The sequence below is a fragment of the Pinus tabuliformis genome, chromosome 3_2 (assembly GCF_031772625.1).
Source record: "Pinus tabuliformis cultivar Carrire ecotype Pingquan chromosome 3_2, CPIR1, whole genome shotgun sequence".
In the NCBI taxonomy this organism is placed as follows: Eukaryota; Viridiplantae; Streptophyta; class Pinopsida; order Pinales; family Pinaceae; genus Pinus; species Pinus tabuliformis.
The window spans coordinates 505,298,399-505,314,758 of record NC_142302.1 but is presented as its reverse complement, the minus strand read 5'-3'; the positions used below and the strand labels follow the sequence as shown (position 1 = coordinate 505,314,758).

General features: G+C 38.9%; 1 protein-coding gene across 1 annotated transcript; it reads right to left on the bottom strand.

Moving 5' to 3' along the window:
* Window positions 1–2,722: 2,722 nt before the first annotated feature.
* LOC149181521 (putative pectate lyase 5) lies at window positions 2,723–5,411 on the bottom strand. The gene is made up of 5 exons (XM_089418340.1): window positions 4,892–5,411; window positions 3,852–4,488; window positions 3,655–3,758; window positions 3,393–3,531; window positions 2,723–3,301 (listed from the first exon to the last, which is right to left on the bottom strand). Exons 1-5 carry the CDS (start codon window positions 5,146–5,148, stop codon window positions 3,080–3,082), a joined length of 1,359 nt encoding a protein of 452 aa, XP_089274466.1. The 5' UTR covers window positions 5,149–5,411; the 3' UTR covers window positions 2,723–3,079.
* Between the last annotated feature and the right edge of the window lie 10,949 nt (window positions 5,412–16,360).

Sequence of the window (16,360 nt, the reverse complement as noted above, 5' to 3'; positions counted from 1 at the left end):
GGGTCAGAGGTTCATTACCAGTGTAACTGCATTCTTTTTGGCAATCTTTTAAGGATAAAGAAAACAACATCAATGCTACCGATATATACAATAATAAAAAGAAGGCCTAAAATGCCCAAAATGACTTAGGTGGTGATGGCCAAGTCAGTTCAACAAAGGAATCCAGTCTTTTTTCTGCCTGGAAAGACACCTACCTCAAAGCGTACAAAGTAAAGTAATTGATAAAGAATTGAGGTCTCATCCGACTATAGACTGCTTTTGTAGTGGAAGCATTGCAGTTGTAGTTGTTAAGCAGGTAATCTTTAATTAGTTGATATATTTTATATGTATTAGTTACGAATGAAAGTTCCTTTCTTTCTGTTTTGTCCTGTTTTCTGTTGTTTAACTTGAAACAAGATATAGTCTATAGATGTTCCTTTTGCTGATGTAAAACTACATGCCTTCTGTTTTAGATTTATAAGCAAAGTATGGTACATTTTCAAGGCCCAAAAAATTAACATCTGAAAACTATAAGACCTGTTGGCACATAATGTCCTAGCAGGTAAATAAAGAAAGCCAGATGTCGTCTTCTGTTGTGAATCCCAATTGGACTTGTCAGTCTCCTGTCATTCTTGTTTTTTTTGGTCCTATTCTAATTTTGTCTTTTAGTACAATGTGTTTGTCTTCGTGACTTTATCTTTCTTCTTTGCTCCTCTTCTTCTTCTTTAGCTTTCTCTTCAAAGAACTTCACCCAAGTCTTATACGTCTCCATCAATATGACAATTTTGGGTGAAACTAGTGTGGATTCATCACATTCAAGCTCTAGTAAACTTAAGCTTTGCAAGCTTTGGAAATCCAAGTGGGTCTTACAAAAATTTCATCAAGGGCTCTTGCCATGCAGTGAATTCAACTTCCATCGTAAAAAATGTATGCACTTATTTAATACACTATTTTGATTGAGGGAGATAACTGAACGTCTGCTAACATAATTATTTTTTGTGAAGGCATTCCTTGGGAAGGAGACATGTTCCATCTCTGTTTCCGAAGATTTTTTTGGAATCTCCTGTGCTAACAATCTCAATTCTTTGGCCACTGAGGGAGTTTGGAAATATTGATCAACATTGTTGCTACACATATTGTCAAATAAATATGTAAAAATATAGCACTTGCTTCTATATATGGAAGCCTACAAAAATGATTCAAAGCAATTTTATAAGTAAACTAAACATTGGTGTTGAGTCTACATCTGTGGCTTGTCTTGGAAATTGTTGAAGACCTATTCAAAAGTCTCATCTAGACAATAAAACAGTTGGCCCAAAGATTGGTTTAAGGACTTTATATGACAGGAACCTCTAGCATATTAAGGCTATTCATTGTGGTGATCAATCGTAGGCTACTCTTCCACATTTTTGTGGTACAATCTAATCCTTAAAGGCTTATCTTTATAAGTAAGAGTTTCATTGGATGATTTGAATGTGTTTTTTATGCTTTTTAGGAAAATGGAATAGTGGAATTCAGACCCAAGTCCTCACCATAATATTTTTTATCTCGGAAACAATGATGCTAGTGAATGTTGCCAGTGTAATCTTGTTTTTAGAAGTTCTTTGTTGTGCTTTATAATATTTTATCTGTCCTTCTTTTAACATAGTTGTCATATGAATTGCAGAAATATTATTATAGGTCCCTTTAATATAGTTGTCATAGGAATGGCAACATTGTTAATATATTTTCTTCATAATAATTGGTTTGGGAAGTTGAGAAGTGCTTTATAATATTTTTATCTGTCCTTCTTTTAACATAGTTGTCATATGAATTCTAGAAATATTATTATAGGTCCCTTTAATATAGTTGTCATAGGAATGGCAACATTGTTAAAATATTTTCTTCATAGTAATCAGTTGGGAAGTTGAGGAGACTCAAGACTGAAACTTGAAAAAAAACCTTAAAATAATGTACAAAAACATGTTCACATAAACAACAACAACTACATGGATAATGGGGATAATGGATAACCTGTGACATGACATTAACTATAACTCATTATCATCCACCCTTGCTTTCAACAATGTCCATTCACATGTTCCTATTCCTCCACACACTATTATTATTTACAAAATATCCATATTCAAAATACACAACTAATACTTTCAATGGTAACTCATTATCATCCACCCCTGCTCTCAACAATGTCCATTTAGTTATTTTTCTACACACTACTATTATTTACAAAATATCCTTATTCAGAATACAAATAACTAAAAATATCAATTGTAAATCATTATCATCCACCCTTACTTTCAACAATGTCCATTCACATGTCGTTATTCTTCCACACTTTATCATTATTCTTCCACACTTTATGCCTTACACACTTTATGGTTATTCTTCCACACTTTATGCCTTACGGCGTTTCCTTTGCAACATCAGATGCAAATGCTAGTTTACTTATGTTTAAACTAAGCAGCGAAAAATACGAAGAATCACTCGAGCATTAAAATGGGATGCGGAGGAAAGTAAAAGTTTAATACTATTTATTAAGTCAATGTTATATAATTTATTATTTTTTTAATGTTTTTCATTTTAATTTACTTATCTTTAAACTAAGCAGTAGAAAGTTCAGCTCCAAAATCTTAAAAAAAATACGGAAAAAAATATTCAGATCCAAAATCTAAAAAAAATAAGATATATACCCTTCATGTTAACGGGAAAAAACAAGTACCAAAAAAAAGACATATACCTTCATGCTAGCCGGAAAAAGCGTACATGCTAGCTAGAAAGACCAAATACGGAACTTCTTGCACGTACGGATTGATTAAAATAAAATAAGCAAACTTGTTTGCTTCTCACTACAAATTGTTGAAGGCAAACAACAATTCTACCAGACGTCTTCAATTGCCGGTTAACCTCCATGAAGAGGAGAAGAGGGCCCATTCATGGACGCCGAGGCTGGAAGGTACATGAGCTTCGTCACATTAATTGACCTCACACACCAGGACTGCTGTTTTAACACGAAGAAGGAAACTAGAGCCACAAAGAAGGAAACTAGAGCTAATTCAGAGGCAGGAAATTTAAGGTGGCCGTCTGCACTGTGTTATTGGAGTCAGCATGCAGAGCCTTTCTTGCATGTCAGAACGCCGGCGTTCCCTGTGAGGGAGGCCACAAGAGACGATGGCCTCGCTGACAGACTGGAAGCCTTCGCATAGCTGGACGATGCGCCCGCGCCGGACGGAACAAAGAACGCCCCGTTCAGCAACAAGTCTCCGTCTGACCTCCAATTCCACTGCTTCCACACACTCTGCGATGTGTACTCGCGCTTCGTTACCTGTTCATTCATTTATATTCATAACTCCATATACTTACTATGTTAATGTTGACAGTAATGAATTGATCAGAAATGAGGAACCAACGTTTACCTCCTTTGAAGAGCGATCGACAGGTGCGAGGAATCGGTTGCCTTGGCTGTTGATTGTTGGGTTCGCACTTCCACCGATGGCGTACATTTCCCACTGCGTGTAATCGTTGTTCACCACATGAAAGTAGCCGTGTCGGCATCTGCGTTTGAGCATCAATGCATTAAACTTGTTTTACAGATAAGATTCTAAACTCTATCGTTTATTTGATTGTCCATACATGAAACACAAATGGAAAACGTGAATTCAGATCGTTTTGGGATACCTGGGCATGCGCTGCACGAGTCCTTCTCCGAAATGGTTGAAAGCAACTGTTACTTGCATGTTAACATCTGGTGTATAATCGTCGTTGTGGCCCAGGAGCATGACCTGCAACAATTAATGTAACAAATAGATGAACAGGGTAAGCATGGTAGGAAAGTTTGAACTTTCAATATACAAAGTTGGAATTCAGATTAAAACCTTATCATGGTGCGTCATAAAGTTGTTTGAAATGGTAATTGCAGTTGACCCCATAATGGCATCGATGAGCCCATCGGTGCAGCTTGACAAGGAGCAATGGTCTACCCAGATATTGTTTGCCCCAAAGATAGAAATTCCATCTCCATCACTGATCGTTCTCCACCCGTAATGTGTCGGGGAATCCCTCACCATGGCATTTCCTGCAGGCTTGCAGTCATGGACGTGAATCCCGTGAATGATAATGTGATTCACATACTGTACCGTAATGCACGGACCGTTAGCAATGTGGACATTTACACCTCTTCCATCGATTGTCTTGTAGCTGTTCATGATAAGCTCTTCTTTGAGCTGGATAAACATGTCTCTCTGAAAATATATCCACAGAGGCTCGCTTTGAATAACAGCATGGCGCAGGGTGCCCGGCCGTGGATTGACCGCATCGTAGTCATTGGGATCGGTGACAACATAGAATCTGCCATTCTTCCCTCCAATGGCATTCCTGCCGAACCCAATGGCGCAGTCTGCAAGCCTCTTTCGATTGTTTTCCCAATCTGGATCGCAGCGCCAACAGTCGTCGATGGGGTTCCCCGTTCCGCAAGACAAATAACTTAGCTCCCTTCTCGAACTGTTAATGCTCCTGCAATATATTTCATAAATAAAGTGTTAATACTTCTGCCATCTTAATTACATGAATTAAACTCAGTACAACTTGAAAAGGGCATCCTTCTGTGATGAATATCCAAACCAATGGTTACATATGATTATATTTTGTCTTTATTTTTGTTTGTTTGTTGGAAACCACCTTTACATCTGGTTGGTTGGAAAAGAATAAAATGAAAATTAATAATTAACTTATTACAAGGTACTTAATATTATTTACTGATATATACAAATATGCAAAAACAAAAAAAACGTGTATAAACGATTGCTTTAAAAGAATACTTATTATAAAGGATGATGAAATACCAGATGATCAATGCATAGGTTAGCAATTACAGATCTAGAGTAATTGTGTTATGTACTGGGTGAACAACAATTACCTTTCTACCATTTCAACTACTCGTTGAGGCTCTTCCACGTATTTCGTTGAAGGTTGTTGCCCATGTTTCGTCTCTGGTACCACCCACGGCCGTCCAACAGCAGCGCCTGTCAAATTTTTGAAAATTCGAAAGTTCCTGCCTGCTTCGCATCGAATGCAAAAAATCCAAAGCAAAACAAACAATGGCAGTACACTTCGATAGCCGGACATTTTGTTTGCAGAGGGCGTTCGACCGTTCAACTCTGTAACAGTCCGCATATTACAAGATTCAGCTGCGAACGTATCTATACCACTTTTCACTAATACGGGATATCTGCTCAATCTATATTGATAACAAATATTAAGCAAGATAAGATTCTGTACTTCAGGTTATGAAAAGGCAAGAAGAGTTGCAGAAGATCATAGATGAAATGCTGATAGGTTAATTCCTACAAAACTATAACGGCAGCGAGGAATCTCGTCTATGGTCGACTGCACATGGCAAGACCACGACCAAGTTTGTATAAAACTCAGGTCGTGTGCATGAACATGCATGAACGCTTCGCCCCTTTTTATATAAGAAACAAATTCTTATTAAAAGAAATAAAAAAGCAGAGGGGGAGATTAATCTTCATACGTAGTCAACTTAATTAACAGTCCCACCATGTGGGTGATCTCACTTTACAAAGAAAACGCCCAACGATAACTGTTTGATGAATGAGACGCCCTAAAATCATGGCTTTCCAGAACCACCATCGCTCATATGGGTAAAGTCTGAACCCCAGCACTCTTGCATAGTTATAAGAATCGTAATATATTAATGACTTGGTAAGTAGGTTTCTCTGCTGTTAAAGTCTTTTCCATATCTACCAACAATACAAACAATTGTCATGGCCATTTCCACGGTCCGAATCCTTCGTAAAGACTGAACAGAATGTGTATATACAGACATTCGCCGTCCAAATCTTGATGAACATTGCAGGCATCTTTATATTATGATGAACATTGTATTTTTAATTAGATTATAGATTTTTAAAATATTTCAAATCCGATAAACAAAACATGATTGCGGTTAATTATTTAAATTTTTCTTTGACCTCACCCATATCCACAAGATCTGAAAATATTTTCAAAATTCACAATCAACTTAAACTCAGAGAACACCACATATATATGTATATATATTTTGTTAATTCATCTCTAAAGTGTATAGTCAATTGGTAATTTGTGCAGGGTCATTTTCATTAGGTTTCCTTATGAAAGAGATTGATGATGGTAACCCATTGCGAAATATAAAAACTATCTCATCAAATATCAAATTAAAAATTTCACACTCGATAATTTTGATCTTGATCTTAACGTTTCAACTTCATTCCCTCCAACATTGAAACTCAAATCTCTCTTCATACAATACACCCTATTTTATTGATATTTCTCACATAAGTCCAAAATAAACGCCCTATATTACTGATATTTCTCACATAAGTCCAAAATAAACGGGCCCAACTTCATTCCATCCAGCATCGAAACTCAACTCTCCCTTGACACACCCTATATTACTGATATTTCTCACATAAGTCCAAAATAAACGGACCTTTGTATTTAGACTCACGTAACTTCTTTCTGAAGATATGCGGTTATTCCGGCGCTTTAAGGTGTTAATTTCCGCCGAATTTTGACCCGAGAGAGGCCGTTCGTATGAATTTTGTTTACATGCACTTCACGGATTTGTCTTATATCTTCTATCAAATTTATCTAAAGGAAATTGGAATCAACTCAACTGTGGAACCGCCTTCATATCTTGAAATGTCGAAGTCTCCGGCCGACCCGTTAACGGAGGCGTCTTTTATTCATCATATGACTCAGAATTCTGGAAAATTTCTTCATATAAGGGGACAAATAAGTAGACTTGTAACTTGCGCAGCTGAAGTGCATAGCAAGGCGTTATCCACTCTGTCGTAACGTGATGAATACGTGGGATGACGCAATCCTCGTGAATTACTGTACTAAGTGACGCGATAACGTCGTCATCTGACTTAAATTAGTCTAGTCGGAGTGTAGGGTTGCTCTAAAATTAGGGTAACTCTAGTACGTGGGATGATGCAATCCATAGAGAATTACGGTTGCGTGTGTCTTCTTGTAGGGATGCCTGGTTGGCGATGGGCAACCAAATTATTTTTAGATTGTGTAACTAATGGTAGGGTAAGCATGTTATAATATTATATAATATGCCAGCATAGTTAATAAATTTGGTGTGTAAAAGTAGAAAATGTTGTGGATCTGTTTATATCAACTATATCTACTAATGTGGTTATGTTAGTTGATTAACTATGTGTATGGGTTGGATTTGTTGACTATGGTTGATCATGGTTAAAAAGAGTTGATGAGGTTGATCATAGTTGAATAGGGTTGAGTTTGATCATGGTTGATGTAGTTGGCTATGGTTGAACAAAGGTGACCAAGGTTGATAATCGTTGACCATGATTAACCATTAATGTAAAAATGTATTAATGTTACAATAATATAATAATATTACATTAATGTTGACCATTATTATGTTGTTATAGTAATGTTGACCATTGTCAACCATGGTTGATAATGGATGATGTTAGATTAATGTTAATATTTTTTTTAACAACAATGAGTACTTGATATATTAATTTTGTGTCTGATTGCAGCAAAATACTCGGGTGAAGTATATTTGAATTTGCTCTTGGGCTTCTACTTTGTCTCTTTCATCATGATTTACACAACCCAGATGTTCATGGCCATTACAAAAAAAATTAACTCGTGCAATACTCTTATTTAGCCTACTAGTATATATTCGACAAAATTGAGATAGAAAATGATACAGAAGAAACCATACATAGAAAGGAGTAGTTAGTCCATAGGTTTAGCCGGGTGGTTCAGCTCAATGCCCAAATTTTGGACTTCATAATTACTATTTTCTTCTTGATGAGACCCCATCTTTAATAGCCACAGTTGAATGTCTTCGATCATGGTTCTCAGCGCGACTTCCTCGTCCTCAAGCTTGCCGACCTATTTCCTTTTGGCATGAATTTATTCCCAGTTTTCATATGCCACCTCACTTTGTCGATGCATCAGGTCCTTAAGGTCAGAAAGTTACACTTTAATCTCGACCAATTCTTTTCACACTGCAGGCACAACAACGGAGTCGAGGGAGGTGGAGTACTCTGGAGACGACCCGAGGCATGGCATTGTGCCTCATTTCCTGACACCACTCCAGAGCGAGGGCATCTAAAACCCTAGGAACTTGAATCCATCATCTGAATAATAGGACAGTGCCAAGGAGTAGTAGGCTAGAGAGTTCCCTCCTGAGGTAATCTTTCCTCAGTCGGCCTGAGCAAATTGGAGGGTGGCAAAAAAGGGATGGCGCAAGTCCAGTCGCAAGGATAGACTGATAAATCGCACCCCAGAGCCCCAACGAAATTGACAACGCTCGACAAGAAGAACCCCGACCAACCAGGGGTGGAAAAAGCTAGCAGGATGAGAGGGGGATGGAAATTCATCTAAGATTTATAATTGCGGCCCTGTAGAAGCCATCCCGAGCCACTAAGATCCTAATATGATCTCATCATTGCACATTGAGGAGAGAGAATGACCATGATTTGCAAACGGAAGAACAAACATATGGGCATTCTCTTTAAGGCCATGAGTAAATGTTTCACGTAGTGAGAGAGGCCTTGCATGGTAAACCACCTCAAATACCTACAATAAACCTTAGAGAATGAATTCAATGTGAGAAGTCTCACGCTTAGCTGTAGATAATGGTATAAGGACATTACGTAGAGTAAGAGGAGGTGGCCATGCAACAGGGAAAGGAGGAGAGGTGGCATCAAACGGTCATATGGGGAAGGACAAATATTCAGGCTACTGACCAGTGTGGAGTGACGGGGGGTGACATAGGCAGATAAAACAATCTTATTATTCTGTGTATGAAAGATAGGGTAAGGGGGGGAGACGGGGGGGAAAACATAGAGGGGTTAGGGTATAGGGTAGGGACTAGAGACCCCATTGATTTTCAAAATTCGTTTTGAAAAAGAACAAGTTTTATTGGCCATCATATATGCTTCATCGTTAAGGTTTCTAAGGATATGCCAGGCTTGTGATGTTTCAAAGGAGGAAAGGATGCTTTGAGCATGAAGAAGAGTTTGGTGTAGGTGATTATCCTGGGCAAGGGAGGAGTGTCTAAGGTGCCTAATAATCAAATATGAGTCTCCTAGGATTATGATGTTTTTTATTTCCCTCTTCATGGCTAAGAGGAGCCCCATATACAAGTTGTAGACTTTCGCTTGGTTGTCAGTCTTGATGCCTAGACCCCATGCATAATTTTCCACAATGATTCCATTGGGATTAGAGAGAATCCCTTCCCCTCCTACCACCCCTGGAATTTTTTTTATGCTCGAAATTGTAGTATCCAAGATTGGGATTTCGATTTCAACTCAGAAAACTTATCGAACGACAACCACAATAGCCATTCAGGACAAGATTTTGGATGAGCACGACTGCGAGAGGGGGGTCAAAAGACAAACTAGGGCTCCAGCCAACACAATTCTCCATTGGGTCGAGATTGGGGTCCAAAGAGGGGAGAGAGTGTTAGAAACAGGACGAGAGAGCATGAAGAGCAGAGATCCTGAGAGGTGGGTGGGAGGCTCTGAAAATGGATTTATTTATAGACAACCAAATTTTCAACAAATATATTTTGGGAGAGACACCTAGGTGTCTTTGAAGGATTATTTGGCCTCAAGGGAGCGTGAATAGAAATTCAGCTAAGAGGCAAAGAAGGGGGATATATCAAGAGTCAATTGAGTTTTGGAAAAGAGAGGACCCAAGGTGAGAGACCAAACATATTTAGTGTAAGGAAAGAAGAGGAAGAGGTGGGAATGATTTCTTTTGATTGCTCGTAGGGAGGGCATCGATACAAGTCAACGATCCCACGCTTCCTCAGGTTCTCAGCAGTGAGGATTTTCTTTATGTAGGAGTAACCAACAAAAAAAGTTCACTTTGGAAATGGAATTGGGCTTCCAGATCTTTTTCCATATCGATGATTTCAATGGTATCTGATGATTAAAGAGGAGGGAATAACTTTCCTTCATAGAGTAGGAAGAGTATCTCCATCCGCATCGATTTGATGCCTCCTATCGCACCGGGGCACAAACATTTAATTTATTTTTCAAAATTTCCAACATTTGCATTAGATTAGTAGGGATATTCTCGAACCCTCAACCATTCCAAATACCTTTTTCATCCGAGACCGAGATTTGATCTAAGAGGGAAGTACCAGCTCGCAAGAGGTGAGACCTCAAAGGGGAGATTGAAAGGTCAAACCCCAATGGGGGATGACCCAAAACGGAGTCGACCCAAGGGTTTGTAGAGCTACCATTTCTCGAAATTTTTTTGAGGTTATCCAGAGTAAGGGAGGAAGAGACCTGAAGGAGCTTCCAAATGGGGGTTGAAGAAATGACTTCTTCCCTACTATTATGTTGTTGGTATTTCGCCTGAAGAACTTGAACCCACCAGTTCTCAGTCTTCATTTTAACTCACTAGTATAGCTTAGCACCCATTTCTAGGTTAACTAGGGAGGGATACCTTATCCCCAACCCCCCATGTTTCTTAGGGGCTTGAACAGTCTTCCAATTAACCAAGTGAAATTTTTTGGTTTCATGTTTGACCCCCTTTCTAGAGGAGTTTTCTTATGTAGACTCCTAGTTGTTGCATGACATATTTTGGAGCAAGTAAAGTTGAAAATTGGTACAATGGGATGGTGGATAGAACAACTAATCTGAAAATTACTCGTGAGTGACATCAGTTAATTAACTAATGAATGAAGGTATTACAAACTCATGTGTTGGTGTGTGTCTATTTTATTTTAGGCAATGGATTGATCAAATTGCAAAATACACATACACCGGAAAATAGAAAACAGTAAGGAAAACACAGTAAGCAAATGTAAGAACACAACAATTAATAAGGAGTTCACCCTATTCTCTAGGGCTACATCTCCTGTCCAGCTCTCAGTGGTGGCCTTCTTTTATTGTGTCTTTAAAGCAAATATTTACAATGTGGAGCTCAATTTGAGTCTCCTGAAATAGATGATGTTTGGTAGGGTGGTTCTTGGATTCCCCAAGCCACTAGATTTCACAGACTCTTCTCCTTACCAAATCTTGACCTCTCTGGTCTTTAATGGGAGGAGCCCAATGTGATGTTCAATTCCCGACAAATCCTCTCAGGGATTGCTTGAAACTCTCAAGCTTTCTGTCTGCTCGATGCTGCCACGGTCAGCTCGGCTCTCTGTTTTCTGCTTCTTGCTTCACTATCTTTTCTTTTCTCTCTTCCCTCTCTGTCTTCATTCTCTTCTCTTCTCCTCTTCTCTTCTCTGTTGTGTTCTTCTTTTGTTCATGGCTTAAAGCCAATTTGTCTTTGACTGTTCACTTCCTCTTTCGCCCCTTCGATTTTCCTACTGTTGTTCGGTTGGAGTTCCCTGCCTCTGCGTCATCACCAACATCTCATAGGGAGGTGGCCACTTGTCCTCTCACGAACTGTGCCAGTTCCTCCTCAATAGTTTGGTTTATCGGTTACACTGTGGAGTGACTCATCCGCCAACTCAGCGGTCAAATCGGACCTCAAACTTTTCTATGCCGCGGCTTAATTCCCCTGTCAAATCTAGTTTCTTCATCGGGCGCAATCTCCGTCGTCAGATCTAGAGCCCCCAGATCCTACGATATTCGCTCATTTCACGCGGTTGACTTGCTCGACCATTAGCACGTGATGAGAGACAATTTTCTCTCTCATCCGCCAAACACGCATCATGCATTGAATGGAATCGCTTGTTTTCTGCCAAAGCCGCTTACCGCCCGAGGATGCCTCTGATATACTGTCGGTTTTGGAGCGCGGGACCCGCCTTTCACCTTAGCGCTTTCCCCACGGTTTCCTGGCTTCCCATGCGACCGAGTGCTTCAGGGATTTTCCTTCTTGAGGAGTTTTTCCCAACGATGCGCGATTAAGAAATGCCCTCTGTTTCCCGATTCGGGCTTCCTAACTGCCAGTTTTGCCTCCTGTGCGATCTCCATGGGCCTCGGTTAGTGTGCTTTGACTGAGGTCCTCGTTGTTCCTTGCTGGCTGCAAACTGCCATTGTCCAGAGGTCTTCTTGATCACTCTTTGCATACATTTTTGAAGTCTGTCCTATTTTGATACAATCGTGGCACTTTGATAATCTTCATGGATCCAATTCGGATCACAACCTTCGCACTGAAAAAGCTTTTGGACCACCAAAAGTTGGTTTTCAAGTATCGACTAAGTGAGGGTACAATTGTCTCACTTGTCCAATCTCTATCCACTTTGCACTGCTCGGCTTTGAACCCTTGAGCCCAACTCTGAGGTACTTAACATCTCCCCTGCATGTCGTCCTCACCTTCCTGTCCAGCACTGTGTCTTCCTGCAATTCATTAAGATATTCAGGTAATAGGTCATCAATAAAAGGCAATTGACTTTGCTCTTCGGGATCCTCAATTATTGAAGGTTCAAACAATCTCAAGCAATCTGCATTTACGACTAAGTAGATGTGCATGTAAGCTGGTAGATCAAGGCGAAAAGCATTCTCACTAATCTTCTCAAGTATCTTGAAAGGTCCATGCCTGATAGGCTTTAGCTTTTTACCTTCAACTTGCATCCTGTCCTTGCTGATGTACAGCCAGACTTGGTCACCAACTTGGAAAATATGCTCCATCTGATGCTTGTCATGCCTTGCCTTGTATTTGGCTTGGCTCTTTTCCAGCTATTCCTGTACTTCCTGGTGGATCTCTTGGATCTGTTCAATGAACCTAGTTGCCCTATCCACATCACTGTGTCCCTCAATTTTGGTGTCTTTACCAAAGACAAAATCTAAAGGAGACCTTGGTGTGAAACCAAAGCAGGTCTCCAAAGGAGATCTCTGTGTAGAAGAATGTTTTGCTCTATTGGTAGCATGTTGCACATAACACAAGTGTTCATCCCAAAGCTTAGGATGTTTGCTGCAATATCCCCTGAGAAATTGGATCACTGTCCTGTTAACTACTTCTGCCTGGCCATCAGTTTGTGGATGAAAAGCTGTGCTTTTCTTCAGTTTGGTGTCCATGAGTTCCCACAGACTTGACCAAAACTTCCCCACAAATTGGGTGTCTCGATTAGATACCTTGGAAGTGGGTAATCCAAAATGAACCCATACATGTTCAAATAACAATTTTGCAATCTATTCAGTTGTAATCTGTTTATTACAAGGTATCAAAATACACATTTTGCTGAACCTATCCACAACAACATACAAATAATCATGACCTTTCCTAGACTTAGGAAATCCTCCAACAAAATCCATGGAAACACTTTCCCAAGGGTGAGAAGGAACTGGTAATGGAGTGTACAAGCCTAGTTTTCTATTGTTGGGCTTGCTTTTAGCACACATAGTACACCCTCTTACATATCTAGAAACTGTCTCATTCATTTTTGGCCAATAACAAAATCTTTGCAGCTATGCAACTGTTTTACTTACCCCAAAGTGACCTGATATTAGAGAAGTGTGTGTTTCTCGAATTATCTTTACTCTTTCAGTTTGTGGAATGAATAACTTCCCACAATGGTATAAGAGTCGGTCCTTTACATGATAGTCCAATTCTTCTAATCTTTTGCCTTGACTTAAAGTTGCATATACATCTTTGAAGTCTATTTCTTGAGCATGTTGTTCAATGCAACTCTCATGTAACACAGAATTATGCTTGTATAGTAGATGCATTTATAATGGGTCTAGATAACATGTCTACAACTTTATTATGTATGCCCTTTTTATATCTGATGACTAAATAAAACTGTTGTAGAAAACCCATCCATCTATACTGTCTTGATTTCTGCAACTTAGTTTGGGAGTGTAGATATTAAAGTGGTTGATGATCAGAATGTATTACTGTCTCTTTGCCCATTAAGTAATGTTTCCTCTTTTTCACACTCTGTACTAATGCATACAATTCTTTATCATATGTAGGATAGTTAACTACTGCAAACTTAAATGTCTCAGAATGATAACATATGGGTTTACCGTGCTATGTCAACACTGCTCCCATGGATTAGTCACTGGCATCTGTTTGGATCTCAAATGGTCTTTGAAGATCAAGAAGTGCTAGTACAGGTGTTGTACTAATCTTTTCTTTCAAGGTGTCAAAGGCTTTATGCTATTTTCCTCCCCACTGAAACACCTTGTTCAATCCCGTTAAAGCATGTAAGGGAGCTGCAATTAAGGAAAAGTTAGAAATGAACTTTCTCCAATATTGTGCTACTCCTAAGAAGCTTTTAAATTTTGTAGCAGATTTGGGTTTAGGCCAGTTCACAATGACTACCACTTTAGAGGGATCTATCTTCAATTCACCGTCCCCTACTATATGACCCAAATAATTCAAATATGTTTTGCCAAATTCACATTTTGAGAGTTTAACATAAAGTTTTTCTCTTTTCAAAACATCTAGGGTTTGCTTAACATGCTTTAAGTGTTTGTCCCATGTTCTGCTAAATATCAGAATGTCATCTAGATACATAATAAAAAAATCATCAAGAAAAGGTCTGAGTACATCATTCATTAATCTCATGAATGTAGCAGGAGCATTAGTTAAGCCGAAAGGCATAACCAGCTACTCATACAATCCCTGCTTTGTTTTGAAAGTAGTCTTTCATGCATCTTGTTCTACAACTCTGACCTGATGGTATCCATTGTGCAAGTCTAATTTGGAGAAATAAACAACTTCCTTCAATTGATCTAAAAGATCTTCTATGCGAGGAATGGGATAACGATTTTTTATTGTTATCTTATTTAGTGCTCGGTAATCAATGCACATTCTCCACGAGCCATCTTTCTTTCTCACCAAAATGATTGTTGACCCACATGGTGATGTGCTAGGTCTAATGAACCTTTCTCGAGCAACTCCTACACCTGCTTCTTGATTTCAACATTCTCTAAAGCAAATACCTGTACATTCCAATGTTAGGTAATGGAGCATCTTGCTGCAAAATAATATCATGTACTATTTCCTTTTTGGGTGGCAAATCTTTAGGTTCTTGAAACAAGATATCATACTCTGAAACAACCTTTTCTAAATCAGCTTGTTGTTTAGCATTACAACCTCCAAATACATTGGTTTTATCAGGTTTCTTTTCCTTTACAACTATCAGTAAGAATTGTTTACATGAATTTATCATTCATTTCATCTGCCCTGAGTTTATGAGAGTGTAATTATTCTTGAGCTTATGAGCTCTTACAAAGTATTTGATTCCATCTTTAACAAGTAGATACTTGTTCTCAGCTCTATAGAAGATAGCTTTTCTGTCATACAAGTAAGGACTTCGTAAAACAATTCCACATATATCCAAAGGAATTATGTCTAACTCAACCTCATCTACAAATGCTGACCCAAAAGAAAACTTGAGTTTGCACTGTCTAGTCACTTGTAGTTGTGCTTTATCATTTAACCATCATAATGGGTATCGTTTCTTATGAGGTGTAGTTACTAATCGCAACTTCTTTACAATTGCTTCAGAAATTAAATTTACTTGTGAGCCACTATCAAACAAAGTATCAATCTTTTGATGTTTGGAAATAACTCGAATATGGAAAAGCTCATGTCTTTTTCTCTCATTTTCTTCATCAATATTAGATTGTGCAGAATTACTAGTAGATGCTTCAGAATTCTTACCTTTTATACCTGTGGCTACAATAGTTGTTTCATCTCCTAAGTCTGACCCCAAATCCTTCTGAATAGCTGCATCAATCTTCTTCTTCTTTCCCTCAAACTTCTTCGGTCTCAGCTCTAGATGTAGAATCCAACAGTGCTCGTCATCATGCCCATCCTTTTTACAGTGAGTACAAGAAGCCTTGCTCTTCTGTGCAGTGTTAACCTTCCTTGCTTTCCATTTCTGCTTTCTTTTGTCTTTATTCTTGCTTGCAGTGGGTTGGGATGTTCCTCCAACTTCTGGACTTCCTTTTTTCCTCTAGCTTCTAGATGATTAGCTTGTATAGATACCTCATCTATACTAGTGGGATTAAACATGAGGATAGTGTGCCTCATGTAGCTTTGTTACTAGACCACCAATGTACTTCAGCAGAGTCTCAGGTGAGTCTAATGAGATTCCTAGAATCAATGCTTTCTTTCTAAATTCTTGAGTATACCCTTGTACACTTTTCCCTTTCAACTGTCGAAGAGTTTGCCAACTCATCATGGCTTGCTGCATGTAGGCCAATGGATAGAACTGTTTTTTGATTGTAGAAACAAATTCACTCCAGACAAAGATAGCCTTACCATGTCTCTTCATGTCAGCTTGGGTCCTGCCTTCCCACCAAACCAAGGCAATGCCTACAAGGTGTAGGCTTGCCAGCTGAATCTTTCTCTTGTCTGAATCAATGCTCTGCACTCTACAATAAAAATCAATTTGTCTAATCCAATTGTCCAGCTTTTC